A 17,826-nucleotide genomic window follows, 5' to 3' on the forward strand; every position below is an offset into this window, starting at 1 on the left:
CGGAGAACTGAAACTAGACATCTGAGGCTTTCACGGGCCGATGAGTCAAAATGGAGCATCCTTGAAAGTGACAGGAGAAGTACGAATGTGGCCACAACAAATTGGGTTACAGCATCCACTGGAAGTGGGCAGATTAATAACAGAATAATACTGAACTGCGTGCAAGAATGTGCGCAACTGTATGAGCAGCAATAAGGTTAAAACCACTGACAGGTGAAGTGAATAACATTTTAGATCTGGTTACAATGGCACCTGTCAGGAGTAAGTGAACAGTCAGTTCTTGATGGCTAGATGACTGGGTCAAAGCACCTCCAAAACAGGTCTCGTGGGGTCTTATTGGTAGTCAGTGGTTAGTACCTACCTACCAAAAGTAGGACAAGGACTGACAACTGGTGAACCAGAGACATGGCCATGGGTGCCCAAGGTTCACTGATTAGACTGTCCCACAGATCTACTGTAGCACAAAATTCTGAACAGGTTACTGCTGGCTATGACCCAAAGGTGTCACAACACACAGGACATCACAACTTGCCGTGTAGGAGGGTGCGCATCCACACACCACTTGGCAGTGCCCATGATGACCCTTATCCACCATCAATAAATACCTGCAATGGGCACATAAGCATCACAATTGGATCATGGAGTAATGGAAGAAGGTGGTCTGGTCTGATAAATAGATGACTGGGTGCGCGTCACATGGGCAAGAGATGGCACAAGGATGCACTAAGACCCGTTTCAGACGAGCGTGTCCTGTGGGGGAATCACGTTCTGTGTGGGAGTGTGATTTCCCGTTATGGACACTGCTTGTTTCGCAGGAGCACATGGCATTATACTGATTTATAATGCTGTGTGTCTCTTTATGACCCTACTTCTACAGAAGACAATGCTGTCGATACAATTCAGTAGATACAGGTTCACGCAGAGACCCAGGGCATTATAAATCAGCATAATGCCATGTACTCCATAAACAAGCAGTTGTCCATGACGGGGAATTACCGCACAGGACATGCTTGTCTGTAACTAGCATAAGGGAAGAAAGCAAACGTCACAAGAAGCAGTGTAATGCTCTGGGCAAATTACTGCTGGGAAACCTTGGGTCCTGGCTTTCATGTGAACGTGCCATATGCAACCTACCTAAACATAGTACACTCAAGTACCTCCCTTTCATGGCAGCGGTATTCGCCAACGTGGTATGTGCTGTAAAAACCACAAAGTCTGATCCATGAATCCTCATAACTTACAGGATTTGCTGCCAACAACGTTGAGCCAGATATAACAGGACACCTTCAGAGGTCTTGTGGAGTCTATGCTCCGAAGGGTCAGAGCTGATTTAGTGGAAAGTGTCAACCTACACAATATTAGGCCTCATGCACATGGCAAATTGCGTTTCCGCAAAACACAGATAGCGGCCAAGTGCATCCTGCATTTTCCTTTCCACTGGTCCCGCAGTATGTCACAAATGCCGTTCCAAATTATTCTGCAAATTGGATTTAAGTGACATAGAGATGTAATTTTTTCTTTTTCAATTATACTCATTGTCAGTATTGCATCTCAGGGCTCTTTAGATCACTGAAATTAATCTCAAACACCTCTGATAATTAGTTTGCCAGATGAGCACAATTAAAGGAAAACTACTTAAAAGGGTTCTCCAGGAATTAAATGAAACTAGTTAAATTTTATTATAAATATATTCCCAAATATCTTTCATTAGTTAGAATGGCTCTTATTGTCTGGGGAGCAATCATTAGGAGAAATAAAATGGCCACCGTCTTATCAGTATACGCAAAACCTGTCCTAATCACACAGGAGGACAAGCTACTTCACAACACTGAGCTAAAGAGCTGCCTCATCCTCCTCTCTGCTCTGCTCGGTAGGGATTATATCCCTGAATACAGCTGATAAATATTCAGCTGAAACTTTGGAGCTCAAGAGGGGGCATGAAGTACAGAGCAGGGTGGGGTGAGTCTAATGAGCAGCAGCTCTTGTATGTAGTCTCCAATACCACAGCCCCACAGTCTGTCCTGTCTGTCGTCTGTACTTCATGTCTCCTCATGAGCTCCATTCCTACAGAGATTCAGCTGAAGATTTTATCTGCTGTATTTAGCATCATAATCCCTGACATGCAGAGCAGAGAGGAGGAGGCAGCTCTTCAGTTCAGTGTTGTGAAGTAACTTGTCCTCTTGATGATTAGGGCAAGTTCTGTGTGTACAACTAAGACGGTGGCCATTTTACGCCCCCTAATGATTGTTTCCCAGACAAAACAATCTATTATAACTAATGAAAGGTATTTGGGAATATATTTACAAGTCATATTTAAGTATTTTCATTTTCTTACTTCCCGGAGAACCCCTTTAAGAAAGACCATCCACATTATTAGACCTCATGCACACGCCCGTTGCCCGACCGTGCCCTCATTGTGGCCAACAAACAGTGGGTTTGCAATATACAGACATCAGCAATGGTTTTTCAATCCGGAGGATACGGTGAGGTGTGGACCATCAGATGCAGAGTGTGGACCACCGCATTCAAGACAGCGGCCACATGGTCGGTGCCCGGCACACAGTCGTGTACATGAGGCCTTGAAGGGTTGTCCAGGTTCAGAGTTGAACCCAGACCCCAGACACATTCCCTTCTTTCCCCACCCAGCCCCTCTGACATGAGCATCGGTGCATGCTCCGATGCTCTGCCTTGCCCTGTGCTTCCAGGGCTTTTTTGTTTATATTTTTACACTGCTAGGCGGAGGCTCCAATGTCTAAAGATAGGTCATCAATAAAAATAACTTGGAAAACCCCTTTAATACTGCAAATTCAACAAATTACCATTTTTAGTTCTTTACAACCTATAAAATGTTTTGAAACTCTGTAATTTGGAACAGTGCATTATGGGTTTTTTTATTTCTGAAAAAACACTGTTATTGGCAGGTTTGTTCAATAAAATTTGATTTATAATCTATAGAAATAAGAATTTGGAAGGCAGTGTATTTTTACACATCATGTGCTGTCCAAATCTTTTGCGGCCCATTGAACTGAACGAGTCCGCATCCGATCTGCAAAAAATGTGGACCAGAAGCTGACCGAAACTACGGTCGTGTGAATGAGCCCTTAGAAAGTTGTATTGTTATGGCTGATAGTGTATATCTAAGTATATTCCATTTATTTTTGCTCTTTAAAAAAAAAAAAAAAAAAGGCTGCAAAATGAGATGTGGTTCGGCTAGTTCTAGGGAAATCAAGAAAAAAAATAAAAATCACGCAAAAAAAAATGATGAAAAGGTACTCAAAATTAGCAAAAAAATAAAAATAAAAAAATGCCTGAAAAACGAACGCATCATTCCAGAATGTAAAATGTGGCCTCGGCACATTATGAACAACGAGGAATATTTTTAGTGTGGAGAGATGAACGCGAACGAGCGAAAATGACAGGAAGCTGCAGTGGATGTGGTTTACGTCAATTCTGAGGAACCTATTATGAAATACCACAAGCGAAGCCGATAAGATGCAGAGTCGCACAGCGAGCCGTACGCTGATCTTTAGGCCTCAGCAGTGCCACTCACCTTCAGTATGTCTCCTCGTTTGAAGCTTAGCTCATCGTCTGCTGTCGCTTTAAAGTCATATTTTGCTATGGCTTCCATGGTTGCCGCAGCGTCCCTGCCCTGCGGGGACCTTTTAAAAACAGGGCTGGACCCCTCTGCTGCCCACACCGCGTCGATGCCACTTGGCGCCGTGCGAACGTCTCTCGTCACCCACCTCCGGCTACGTTACCGCGGAATACGTGCTTGCGGCCTGCAAGAGAGAGAGGGGCTGTTATATTGAAGCGCTCTTGAAGAAAACACAAGGGGCGAATATAAGGCGGCAAAGAATACCACAAAGGTCTTAAGGCAGCGAATTCTTCTGGACACGTGACGGAGCCTATTGGGTCAATGGGGTCTGTTGGGCATCGGTGATCGTACGACGCAAGTGTGAGCATAGACAACATTTACGCACCGCCTTACAACTTTGTATAAAAAAAATATATATAACACAAATTACCACATTGATCTGAAGGCGGTTGCACGTGTAGGTGTGCTTTCAAACATTGCAACCAGATGTTAAAACGTGACCAATAGGAAATTTTAAAATGCCCCACTAATCCTGTAGATGGCGTAAGCTTAGACTGGCTGTCTGGACCTGCATCGGATTCATCACAGGGCCTCAAGCGGGAGGATAAATGGGGTGGGTGCAGGGATGCACAATTTTGCCACCCTTTGTTGAGCATGTAAAAAAAAAAAAAAAAAAGAAGTGTAGAAACCCAAGATGCGCCAAATTGCACCGATTCAGGCACTTTTTTAAAAGAGATTTTGGTGCAGACACATTAGTAAACCTGAGGCACTGTATTTTTTGCAATTACATTTCAAGACAGTTTATTTAAAAAAAAAAAAAATCACTGCACATTTTGGGAGTGGCGTTTTTTTTTTTTTAAGTCCCCTCCCCCCCATAGACTTCTGTGTAGAAAAAAGCTCACCCCCAAAAAAACACATGAAAAAAAATACATGAAAAAGCCCCCCGCCCCCACAAAAAAATAAAAAAAAAATCTGTGTGTTTCAGCCGCCTAAATGGTTTTAAAGGGGTATTCCAGTTGTTTTCAGTTATCCCCTAGATCACGTAAGACGCCCACCAATCACGAGAAAGGGGGCTCTGTACCCCCTGCAACCCCCCTGAAATGAACAGAGCCGCTGGTACATGTGTGTGGCCGCTACGTTCATTTCTTTGGGAGTTCCAGAGATACCACAGTACAGCGCTCAGCTATCTCCGGAACTCCCATGGAAATGAATGGAGCGGCCGCATGGATGCCCAACCGGCCGCTCCCTTCATATCAGGGGGTACGGGGCCACCTTGTTCTTGGGATTAGTGGGGGTCCCAGCGGTAGAACCCCCACCGATCTAACAATTATTCTCAATGGATAGGGAATAACTTCAAACGACTGGAATACCCCTAAGGCCTCACGCACACAGCCGTTGTTTTGGTCCGCATCCGAGCCGCAGTTTTGGCGGCTCGGGTGCGGACCCATTCACTTCAATGGGGCCGCAAAAGATGCGGACATCACTCCGTGTGCTGTCTGCATCCGTTGCTCCGTTCCGTGGTCTGCAAAAAAAAATTAAAAATAACATGTCCTATTCTTGTCCGCGCTTTGAGGACAAGAATAGGCAGTTATAGTAAAGGCTGTCCGTGCTGTTCTGCGAATTGCGGAACGCGCACGGACACCATCCGTGGTCTGCGGATCCGCGATTTGTGGACCACAAAACACACAACGGTTGTGTGCATGAGGCCTTAAAGGGCATATGCACACAAATTTGATCTGCCATTTTTTGCTCACTTTAAAAACACCATAGAAACGGTTTGCGTTTTTCCCATACCGCATGTGTTTTTTTTATGGCGGTATTCTAAACAACTACGTGAACACTTTATTCCATATAGAGAAGATATCAAAACGGCAGGAAAAAACACCAGTGCTTCGATAAGCAAACGCCACCTAATTAACAAAAAAACAGCAGTAAAAAAAAATAAAAAAAAACCTTGTGTCCTGCATTTCTTTCCCATAGATCTGCAGCTAACATCCGGTGCTGGTATTTTACTGCAACACAGGTGCAAAAAAACCACCTACCCTAGGTGTGAAGCTACCCTAAAACTGCTTCTGTAGAGCAGCAATTGTATGTGTTCTCCCACAGGCCTGTGGCGTCCGTCCGACGCTGACAAATCATATACAATCTCACAAAGATAGGTCCATGAACAGCCGTTCCCTCTGTATTTAATAAGAGCCACAGCGATTGGCTCCAAAGACGTCACGTGGTCAGAGAAAGGCACGGCTTGCTTCTTAAGATAAGACTGGTGTGGGAATAGGCCGACTTTATCAGAGGCTTCCAGACGGCCCAGTGCGGCCTACGTCCTCCTCCAACATTGCAACTCCCAGCATTCACATCTGTGGGAGTTCCGAGAACAGCCAAGGAAGTGTGCATGCTGGGAGTTATAGTCTCCCAATAGCTGGAGTGTGCCGCAGTCTGCTGACCCCTGATCGATGTGCAGCCGGATAAATAGAGCCCAGCCAGGAGATCTGTATATACTATATATACTACAGTAGATGGTGATGCGATCCTGCCTATGATATAACTGAGCAGCCTGACAGGAATCCTAGCCACTATACAGTATAGGCAAGTACTAAAGCATAGTGTGTAACTAACCCCCCCCTCCCCAGAGGCAACCAGTCCTGCTCACATTTTAGGCCAGGTTGCTGGCAGCCATTTTAAATCATTCCTAGAGAACCCCTTTAATGACCTATCCTCAGAGTAAGGCCTCGTGCACACGACCGTTGTTTTATTCCGTGTCCGTTGTTCCGTTTATTTTGTGATTTTCTGCGGACCCATTGACTTTCAATGATAATGCACCGTTTGTCATCCGCGTCCGTGATCCGTGGTTCCAGTCCGTCCAAAAAATATAACCTGTCCTATTTTTTTCACGGAAAACGGTTCGCGGACTGATTCAAGTCAATGGGACCGTGAAAAAACGCAGAGGCACACAAGATTGTCATCCGCGTTTGTTTTTTTCCTATCATTTGCATGGCAAACTTGACTTAGACTTTTTTTTTACTTTCCTTCATGTCTGGTGATCCTCCAAAAATAAAGGAAGACACACGGAAACAAAAACGGATCACGGAACAACGGAACCCCATTTTGCGGAACGGAACACAACAACGGTCGTGTGCATGAGGCCTTAGGGTTCATGCAACGTATTATCTTTCCGTTTCCTTTTCAATGGGTCCGCAAAAAAAAAAAGAAGAAAGAAGTTACTCCGCGTGCATTACGTTTCCTTATGTCTGTATTTCCGTTCCGCAAAAAAAATAGAACATGTCCTGTTATTGTCCGCATTACGGACAAGGATAGTACTGTTCTATTAGGAGCCGGCTGTTCCGTTCCGCAAAATACGGAATGCAAACGGACGTCATCCGTATTTTTGCGGATCCAGTTTTTTTTTTCGGACCGCAAAATACATAAGGTCGTGTGCATGAGCCCTAAGTCACCATTATCAGATCGTTGGGGGTGTGACGCCCAGAACCCCCCGCGATCAGCGGCTAGTAGGAGCCGCATGCGCCCAGTGGAACTAGTTGACAGAGCCAGAAGCAGACAGTGCCGCCCAATGTGTAGTTGCTGTTCTTGGTTGCTGCAGTTCACCCCCCCCCCAGTCTAGCGAAGGGTAGAAGACGACTAATTTGGGTGTCCAATATGAGCCAACATGGCTGACAGAGGTGGTGGGCAATCAAGTGACTGACCTCACACAAGAAATATCAACCTATGGGAATATTAGGTGCTGACCCCCTTGAAGCCAGGATCGTGTGTGTATACAGAGCAGGGTAATACCGCAGCAGCTGCTCGCTGTGTATAGGAATGCCATCACTGCTGAACCATGCCAGCTGTCGGCACAGTCTGGGGAAGTAGCTGGCAAAAGAATGAAGATGGAGTCCGACCGTGCGTACTCGGAGGGATGGAGGAATCCTAGATCGCCTACAGGCCTCCTGATTCTGGGATATATTTGAATTTAGGCCAATGAGGACTTTCAGTTCTTGCTGTACATACAGTATAGGCAGTGGAAGGCTCTCAGTGCTGAAGAAATAAAGAGATATTGGCAGGACCGGATGATAATTATTGTGTATGGAGGAGGCAGATGTAATGGGGGAGATCAGGATCAGGCAGCTGGATTTCAACATGCCCAATCCTCAGAGTCGCCCATCAATAGCATCTGGCAGCAGCTTTCACCCCTCTCGGCCAAAGCTGAGCATGGACACGTACGGACAGGATCGAGTTGTCGGCCGGACGTGCTATAGGACATAAATATATTGTCCAGTTTTGTTTTAGGTTCTTACATTTTCCTTCTCAGGTAGCGCCCCCTGCTGCTTCTCCTGCACTCAGTGGTGGACCTCCATGCTCAGGAGCTTCTCTGCTCCCTATCTCCTCTGTTGGTGATCTCATAGTGAAGCCCAGAAACATCCAGACGCCTTTTATTCATTCATGCCTACTTCTAAATGCAAAGAAATATATAGCTATCTCTCTCTCTCTCTCGTCAGTGGAGAATAAAATTGGGCGGGGGGCATTACAGACCACAGTGCCATGTATAAGTGGAATCGCGGGACTATTTTCTATTCAAAAGAGGAAGGGTTAACAAGAGCTGACTGCAAAGCACTCCTGGGAGATGTAGGTGCTTAATGGTCAGTTGTGAGGAGCTGCAGCCCACCCACAGAAAGGGAAGAGAGTAAAAAAGCTAAAAATTACACTGGCGAGCAGCATTTTTTGCACTGGTACAGTTAAAGGGGATCATTTTTCTTAATGATGATCTAAGCTTTGGATAGGTCACCAGCATCTGATCAGCGAGGGTCCGACACCCAGGATCCAAACCGATCAGCAGCTCCCAGCATGTCTTGGGTGTCGGAACCCAACCAAACAGATGCTGATGACTTATCCGAAAACCACTTTAAAATAACGGTGTGCATTACGCCAGATATTTCTGCCGCTTCACCCCCCCTTTCTATAAGCCAGAACCACTAACAAAATCGGGCTCTGGCACAGGCTAAGTAATAAACAATGAATGACACGGAGCCTGACCACTGGGACCCCCTATGATCCAGAAAACAGAAGGGACCCCTCTCTGAATGGAGCAGTCGTGCGCATGCCGGCCCACCACTCCATTAATTTCTATTGGACTGACTCCATTCATTTCTATGTTCCTTTCAGAGAGAGAACTCAGGGATTCCTTGGACGGAGGACGCCTGCAGTCGGACCCCATTCAGTCCATTATTTGTCAAGTTCCTCGTCGATAGGTGGCACTTTCGTGAGATAACTCATGTATACAAAGAGTCCCCTTGTTAAGAAATGATCTTAAAATTAATTGATACCAGGAAATTAAACTTTAACATGGATTAAAACACAAAAAAAACAAAAAATAAAGATGACGACCCATAAATTAAAATGAAGGAAAGTGATGGTAGCACTCCGGAAATCATACAGGGAAGTCCCGAGAGCCCACCTCTCACTTGTGCAATACAGAAATAATCCTTATATCAGCAAAATAAGTAAAAATGGTGGGGAGAAGAGCAGTAACCCTTTTACTGCCAGAGCCTGCCGCTAATCTATGTAATTAGGACGATTTACCAAGGAAAAGATCTAGAAAAGTCAATGGTGAAGCACCGCGTTTTAAGCTACGCCCCTCCGAACTGACTCCATCATCCACAAAGAGCTTCTAATGACAAGGCAGGAAGATAGCCCAGTACCAGAATACAGGCATGCAGATAGCAGGATATATAAGGCTACTTTCACACTCGCGTTTGGTGCGGATCCGCACCGATAATGCAAACGCTTGTATCCGTTCATAACGGATCCATTTGCATTTCTCATTCAAAAAAAGTCTAGGTCAAAATGGATCCGTCTTAACTTACATTGAAAGTCAATGGGGGACGGATCCGTTTTTAATTGCACCATATTGTGTCAGTGAAAAACGGATCCGTCCCCATTGACTTACATTGTAAGTCAGGACGGATCCGTTTGGCTCCGCATAGTCAGACGGTCACCAAATGCTGCAAGCTGTGTTTTAGTGACCGTCTAAAAGACGTAACGGACACCAAACGCAGCCAAATTGATGCATTCTGAACGGATCCTTATCCATTCAGAATGCATTGGGGCTTACTGATGCGTTTTGGGCCGCTTGTGAGAGCCCGGAAACGGGCCCGGAAACGGATCTCACAAGTGGACCCAGAAACGCCAGTGTGAAAGTAGCCTTACACAGCACAGTACCAGAATATACAGGTCCTTTTCAAAAAATTAGCATATTGTGATAAAGTTCATTTCATATTTTCTGTAATGTACTGATAAACATTAGACTTTCATATATTTTAGATTCATTACACACAACTGAAGTAGTTCAAGCCTTTTCTTGTTTTAATATTGATGATTTTGGCATACAGCTCATGAAAACCCAAAAAATTAGCATATCATGAAAAGGTTCTCTAAACGCGCTATTAACCTAATCATCTGAATCAACTAATTAACTCTAAACACCTGCAAAAGATTCCTGAGGCTTTTAAAAACTCCCAGCCTGGTTCATACTCAAAACCGCAATCATGGGTAAGACTGCCGACCTGACTGCTGTCCAGAAGGCCATCATTGACACCCTCAAGCAAGAGGGTAAGACACAGAAAGAAATTTCTGAACGAATAGGCTGTTCCCAGAGTGCTGTATCAAGGCACCTCAGTGGGAAGTCTGTGGGAAGGAAAAAGTGTGGCAGAAAACGCTGCACAACGAGAAGAGGTGACCGGACCCTGAGGAAGATTGTGGAGAAGGACCGATTCCAGACCTTGGGGGACCTGCGGAAGCAGTGGACTGAGTCTGGAGTAGAAACATCCAGAGCCACCGTGTACAGGCGTGTGCAGGAAATGGGCTACAGGTGCCGCATTCCCAGGTCAAGCCACTTTTGAACCAGAAACAGCGGCAGAAGCGCCTGACCTGGGCTACAGAGAAGCAGCACTGGACTGTTGCTCGTCATTCGGAAATCAAGGTGCCAGAGTCTGGAGGAAGACTGGGGAGAGGGAAATGCCAAAATGCCTGAAGTCCAGTGTCAAGTACCCACACTCAGTGATGGTCTGGGGTGCCATGTCAGCTGCTGGTGTTGGTCCACTGTGTTTTATCAAGGGCAGGGTCAATGCAGCTAGCTATCAGGAGATTTTGGAGCACTTCATGCTTCCATCTGCTGAAAAGCTTTATGGAGATGAAGATTTCATTTTTCAGCACGACCTGGCACCTGCTCACAGTGCCAAAACCACTGGTAAATGGTTTACTGACCATGGTATTACTGTGCTCAATTGGCCTGCCAACTCTCCTGACCTGAACCCCATAGAGAATCTGTGGGATATTGGGAAGAGAAAGTTGAGAGACGCAAGACCCAACACTCTGGATGAGCTTAAGGCCGCTATCGAAGCATCCTGGGCCTCCATAACACCTCAGCAGTGCCACAGGCTGATTGCCTCCATGCCACGCCGCATTGAAGCAGTCATTTCTGCAAAAGGATTCCCGACCAAGTATTGAGTGCATAACTGAACTTAATTATTTGAAGGTTGACTTTTTTTTGTATTAAAAACACTTTTCTTTTATTGGTCGGATGAAATATGCTAATTTTTTGAGATAGGAATTTGGGGTTTTCATGAGCTGTATGCCAAAATCATCAATATTAAAACAAGAAAAGGCTTGAACTACTTCAGTTGTGTGTAATGAATCTAAAATATATGAAAGTCTAATGTTTATCAGTACATTACAGAAAATAATGAACTTTATCACAATATGCTAATTTTTTTAAAAGGACCTGTATGTTCAACACCCTGTAGCCAGGCATTAGCACTGTAAATGGAACAGGAAGCACAGCGCCATTCAATGTGTAGTGGCCATGTTAGGTTACTGCAGCTCAGCTGCTATTGAAGTGAGGTGCAGTAAAACGACATGGCGCTGTGCTTCCTGTTCCATTCACAGTGCCCTCAGACCCTCACCGATCGGGTACTATTGACCTATTCTGAACACAGGTCATCGATATCAGGAACCTTTGGGTGGACATGACTGGTCATATAGTACAAAGCTTGGCTCTACACGCGTGGTTCGAGAGTTGCAAATTGCTCAAGCTATTCACACCTAATTAAAATTCCTTGAAAAAAAATAAAATAAGAAAAGGCTATGCCCACTTTCCCAACAATTTTATTGGCTCAATTACCTCTAAAACGTAAATGGAAGAAATTGTTTTTGGGTTTTTTTGGCCATAGGGCTTTTAAAATGTCATATTGTTTCAACAAAGACAATGGGTCTCCATGGTAACCGTAAACAATGCTTATGCACACCTGGCAGATTAGCAACAAGTAGAGACAGAAGGGAATATAATAGACAGGGCTTGTTGTCTGTTGCCATGGAGACACATGCCTCTGTAAAGGAGCTGCAGAAACAAAACGGCAGGAATTTTTTTAATCGCGTCCTTTCGCAAAGTTGCTTCCCTTTTCCTTTTAGAGGCAATGAGACAAGGAAAGTACTGCTGGGAGGCGTCATCAATGCAATGTCTATGGCCATCCGACCTATGGGACTTTCTATGTGTGCAAGTCCAGGACTGATGGGAATGAATACAGTCTGCGCTGCAGATTACGAAGGCGCTACACGTATAATGGACAAGAAATAGCGCTCTGCACCATCATGGGAGCCAGAAGAGAAGCAGGAGGGGGCTTAACAATGGTAATGGGTCTGGCTTTTCAGTGGATTTTATGGCCATTCAATCCAACACATCCTTGACAGCCGGAGCAGCGCTCTAAATGGAACCTGTCATCGGGGAAGAATGGAGCTGCTATACTGAGGGCTGATATACATTACAATGGAGCCAATCAACTGCCTGGAAGCCATTATTCACGGAATAAAAAGCCGACCCTAACAAAGACTGACAAAGACAATATATCACTGCCTCTAACGCAGGGGTCGGCAACCTCGGGCACTCCAGCCGCTGCCAAACTACAACTCCCAGCGTGCTCCATTCACTTCTTCCTAGAACAGGGATCAGCAACCTCCGGCACTCCAGCTGCTGCCAAACTACAACTCCCAGCCTTGCTCCATTTACGTCTTCCTAGAACAGGGATCAGCAACCTCTGGCACTCCAGCTGCTGCCAAACTACAAATCCCAGCGTGCTCCATTTAAGCAAGTGTGCATGCTGGGAGATGTAGTTTCACAACAGCTGGAATGCCGGACCCCTGCTCTACAGTGTCCACTCCTCTGATTGGCTGCTGTGTTAGAAATACAAGTCAATCACAGGCTCAGCTGGAAGTGCTGACCCCCCCAGCGCTGCACATATACCGAGGGAAACGAGCCTTAGTAAGGGGGGGGGGGGGGTTCGCTTTAAAAGGCCAGCCCCCCCCACCCCCTTTTGCAAATTGCAATCACCAGGGGAAAATGCGACCAGCCAGAAATGTTCTGGCCGCTGCAGGGGAAATGTTTCATGTATGCTCTATGGCAGAGGATCACCATTCTTGCTTATAGAAGGAGATCAGCAGCTGAAGCTGCATGGATAATGGTGGTCTTGAAGAGACCCCCTACATCAGGCTTACTGGATCTAGCATTGCAAAAATATGTATAGACTTTAAACGGCACCTGAAGTCGGCCATACACATTAGACAGCTGATAGGGGAGGTCGTCAGTATGTGACCGGTGGGGTCCGACGCCCTGCTGATCAGCTGTTTGAAGAGGCCGCCCCCGTCCTCTTAGCGCTGTTACCTCCTCGCAGCCTATCAAGCACAGCGCCAACAATTCACTTGAATGGGACGGAGCTGCACCTAGGCCACGTGACAGATGAACCTAGGAAGCGCCGTGGTCTCCTCAAACAGCTGATCAACAGGGGTGTCAGGAGTCGGGCCCCCACCGATCCTGAGGATAGGTCATCCGTGCTAAACACTCGGACAACCCTTTTAACTGGATACATTCCCGGACATGCATACCACTAAGCTACCCATGCATCATAAGCATATCTATATCTTCAGAAGACAATTTAGGAAAATCCCAGAGGCCGCCTCCGCGCACTTCTGCCGTCCCTGCATGCTAATGCACTTTTATTAGCTCACTATTTGCCAACCAAATAAAGAGTAGTCGGGGAACAGGCGCTCCATTGTGCACTGCGGGGGGTTAAGCCTTAACAGGACACATAAGGAGGAGGCTGCGTTAGCCCTTTAATTTGAAGATATGCTGAAATTCTCACTTCCTCTTAAGAGAGAATACGGACTTAACCCATCAATGGCTGGGGGTTATTTTTTCTAATTTATTTTTTTTAGTTCCTCTGGCCGTCCCAGGCCATCTGTTTGGGACAACCATTCATCTATTGGGAGGGATTTGAAATGCTTTTTTTTTTTTTTTTTTGCCTACTGTGTTCCCATCTGCTGAGAGACGTGACCTACTGCTAAAAAGGCCGTGAAATGCATCCTCCTCTAAGTCATACTAAAAACTATTAGGAGAAAAGATGTAATACAACACTGGCTTCCTGTAAAGTAAAGAGGAAATAGGGGCTGCAGTGTTATCATTTGATCTTGTTAAGCCTCCCAGCCCCCGCCCAACATACACACTCAGCCAAGCATGCATGTGTTTTCAGTGGGAAGAGGGGAGGGACCCACACTCCAAAAAGTCCGCCAAACCTGCTGATTTTACGGAGGTTGATTTGGGGGAAGACGACTTGAGCATACCTGATCGGCTCACTCCCCTCCCCCCAGATCACATGTATGCTTGGCCAAGCTGAGCACACATGTATCTGAAAGTCAGGAAAACCGCTGGAGTGCCGCAAGTTGCCCACCACTAGCTGTATAGGATACCAATGTGTGATCGGCGATGGTCCGACACCCCTGCCAAACAGCTGTTCCCGAGTAGCTCTGCCTTCAAAGGGAGAAGCGCTGCAGTAACCAGCAATGTCCACTACACAATGCATTGAGCTGTGTAGAAGATGTGCAGGGTGTCGGACCCCTGCCAATCGGATATTGAATTTGATAGCCCATCAATCCTGGAATACCCCTTTAAGTCACTGCAAGACTCCTCTGGTGGCAGCTTATTTCGCCCCCCAGAACATAAGGATGCTAAGCGATATTCAGGTCGATCCACTGGCCTTTCACACAAGGCACAAAGCAGATGAAGGGAGAGGGGGGGGGGGGGGGTGGATCGTTAGTACAATCGATTGCCCCCCATATAGTCTGCATATTGTCGGCAAACGATTTTAGGCGCAGTCACCTGACCAACGAGCGCCTTGCTTATCTGTCAGATTATCTGCAGCACCTTTATAAGGGCCAATTATCTGACGTGTGCGGTAATTTCCGATAAAAGTGCCCTTGTGTGGTCCCATCTACACCCGTTATATTGGTACACAGGAACAGAAGTAAGAATCACTCATTGGCTTTCCTTCCCTCTACTTCCATTTGTGAAAGAAAAAAAAAATGACAGAAGGAAATGCCGACCTCAGTAACTAAACGCTGAGTAATTAAAGAAAGCTTCTAACTATGGCGCAATGTTTAACACAGAGAAAAGAAAACTGGGCACCCATCACCCCCAGCTATGGCGCAATGTTTTACACAGGGAACAGAAGACTGGGCACCCGTCTCCCCGGGCTATGGTGCAAAGTTTTACACAGCGAATAAAAGACTGGGCACCTGTCTCCCCGGGCTATGGCGCAATGTTTTAAACAGCAAATAGAAGACTGGGCACCCGTCTCCCCGGGCTATGGTGCAATGTTTTAAACAGCAAATAGAAGACTGGGCACCCGTCTCCCCGGGCTATGGTGCAATGTTTTACACAGCGAATAGAAGACTGGGCACCCGTCTCCCCGGGCTATGGTGCAATGTTTTACACAGCGAATAGAAGACTGGGCACCCGTCTCCCCGGGCTATGGTGCAATGCTTTACACAGCGAACAGATGACTGGGCGCCCGTCTCCCCGGGCTATGGCTCAATGTTTTACACAGCGAATAGAAGACTGGGCGCCCGTCTCCCCGGGCTATGGTGCAATGCTTTACACAGCGAATAGATGACTGGGCATCCGTCTCCCCGGGCTATGGTGCAATGCTTTACACAGCGAATAGAAGACTGGGCACCCGTCTCCCCGGGCTATGGCTCAATGTTTTACACAGCGAATAGAAGACTGGGCACCCGTCTCCCCGGGCTATGGTGCAATGTTTTACACAGCGAATAGAAGACTGGGCATCTGTCTCCGCGGGCTATGGCATAATATTTTACACAGGGAACAGAAGACTGGGCACCCGTCTCCCCGGGCTATGGCGCAATGTTTTACACAGCGAATAGAAGACTGGGCACCCGTCTCCCCGGGCTATGGCTCAATGTTTTACACAGCGAATAGAAGACTGGGCACCCGTCTCCCCGGGCTATGGTGCAATGTTTTACACAGCGAATAGAAGACTGGGCATCTGTCTCCGCGGGCTATGGCATAATATTTTACACAGCGAACAGATGACTGGGCACCCGTCTCCCCGGGCTATGGTGCAATGTTTTACACAGCGAATAGAAGACTGGGCACCCGTCTCCCCGGGCTATGGCTCAATGTTTTACACAGCGAATAGAAGACTGGGCACCCGTCTCCCCGGGCTATGGTGCAATGCTTTACACAGCGAACAGATGACTGGGCACCCGTCTCCCCGGGCTATGGTGCAATGCTTTACACAGCGAATAGAAGACTGGGCACCCGTCTCCCCGGGCTATGGCTCAATGTTTTACACAGCGAATAGAAGACTGGGCACCCGTCTCCCCGGGCTATGGTGCAATGTTTTACACAGCGAATAGAAGACTGGGCACCCGTCTCCCCGGGCTATGGTGCAATGTTTTACACAGCGAATAGAAGACTGGGCATCTGTCTCCGCGGGCTATGGCATAATATTTTACACAGGGAACAGAAGACTGGGCACCCGTCTCCCCGGGCTATGGCGCAATGTTTTACACAGCGAATAGAAGACTGGGCACCCGTCTCCCCGGGCTATGGCTCAATGTTTTACACAGCGAATAGAAGACTGGGCACCCGTCTCCCCGGGCTATGGTGCAATGTTTTACACAGCGAATAGAAGACTGGGCATCTGTCTCCGCGGGCTATGGCATAATATTTTACACAGCGAACAGATGACTGGGCACCCGTCTCCCCGGGCTATGGTGCAATGTTTTACACAGCGAATAGAAGACTGGGCACCCGTCTCCCCGGGCTATGGTGCAATGCTTTACACAGCGAACAGATGACTGGGCACCCGTCTCCCCGGGCTATGGTGCAATGCTTTACACAGCGAATAGAAGACTGGGCACCCGTCTCCCCGGGCTATGGCTCAATGTTTTACACAGCGAATAGAAGACTGGGCACCCGTCTCCCCGGGCTATGGTGCAATGCTTTACACAGCGAATAGATGACTGGGCATCCGTCTCCTCGGGCTATGGTGCAATGCTTCACACAGCGAATAGAAGACTGGGCACCCGTCTCCCCGGGCTATGGCTCAATGTTTTACACAGCGAATAGAAGACTGGGCACCCGTCTCCCCGGGCTATGGCATAATATTTTACACAGCGAATAGAAGACTGGGCACCCGTCTCCCCGGGCTATGGCTCAATGTTTTACACAGCGAATAGAAGACTGGGCACCCGTCTCCCCGGGCTATGGTGCAATGCTTTACACAGCGAATAGATGACTGGGCATCCGTCTCCCCGGGCTATGGTGCAATGCTTTACACAGCGAATAGAAGACTGGGCACCCGTCTCCCCGGGCTATGGCTCAATGTTTTACACAGCGAATAGAAGACTGGGCACCCGTCTCCCCGGGCTATGGCGCAATGTTTTACACAGCGAATAGAAGACTGGGCATCTGTCTCCGCGGGCTATGGCATAATATTTTACACAGGGAACAGAAGACTGGGCACCCGTCTCCCCGGGCTATGGCGCAATGTTTTACACAGCGAATAGAAGACTGGGCACCCGTCTCCCCGGGCTATGGCTCAATGTTTTACACAGCGAATAGAAGACTGGGCACCCGTCTCCCCGGGCTATGGTGCAATGTTTTACACAGCGAATAGAAGACTGGGCATCTGTCTCCGCGGGCTATGGCATAATATTTTACACAGCGAACAGATGACTGGGCACCCGTCTCCCCGGGCTATGGCATAATATTTTACACAGCGAATAGAAGACTGGGCACCCGTCTCCCCGGGCTATGGCATAATATTTTACACAGCGAATAGAAGACTGGGCACCCGTCTCCCCGGGCTATGGCTCAATGTTTTACA

General features: G+C 47.1%; 1 protein-coding gene across 3 annotated transcripts in view; it reads right to left on the bottom strand.

The window, feature by feature from the left end:
* Positions 1-17,826, bottom strand: part of GRB2 (growth factor receptor bound protein 2) — a 48,446-nt gene that overhangs the window by 16,617 nt on the left and 14,003 nt on the right. For all 3 annotated transcript variants that reach the window (XM_040435685.1, XM_040435683.1, XM_040435684.1), the window contains one exon: positions 3,551-3,779. In XM_040435685.1, the coding sequence (XP_040291619.1) occupies positions 3,551-3,628 (78 nt within the window). In that variant the 5' untranslated portion in view covers positions 3,629-3,779. The remainder of the gene's footprint in view (positions 1-3,550; positions 3,780-17,826) is intronic.

This window comes from Bufo bufo, chromosome 6 (genome assembly GCF_905171765.1).
Source record: "Bufo bufo chromosome 6, aBufBuf1.1, whole genome shotgun sequence".
Taxonomy (NCBI): Eukaryota; Metazoa; Chordata; class Amphibia; order Anura; family Bufonidae; genus Bufo; species Bufo bufo.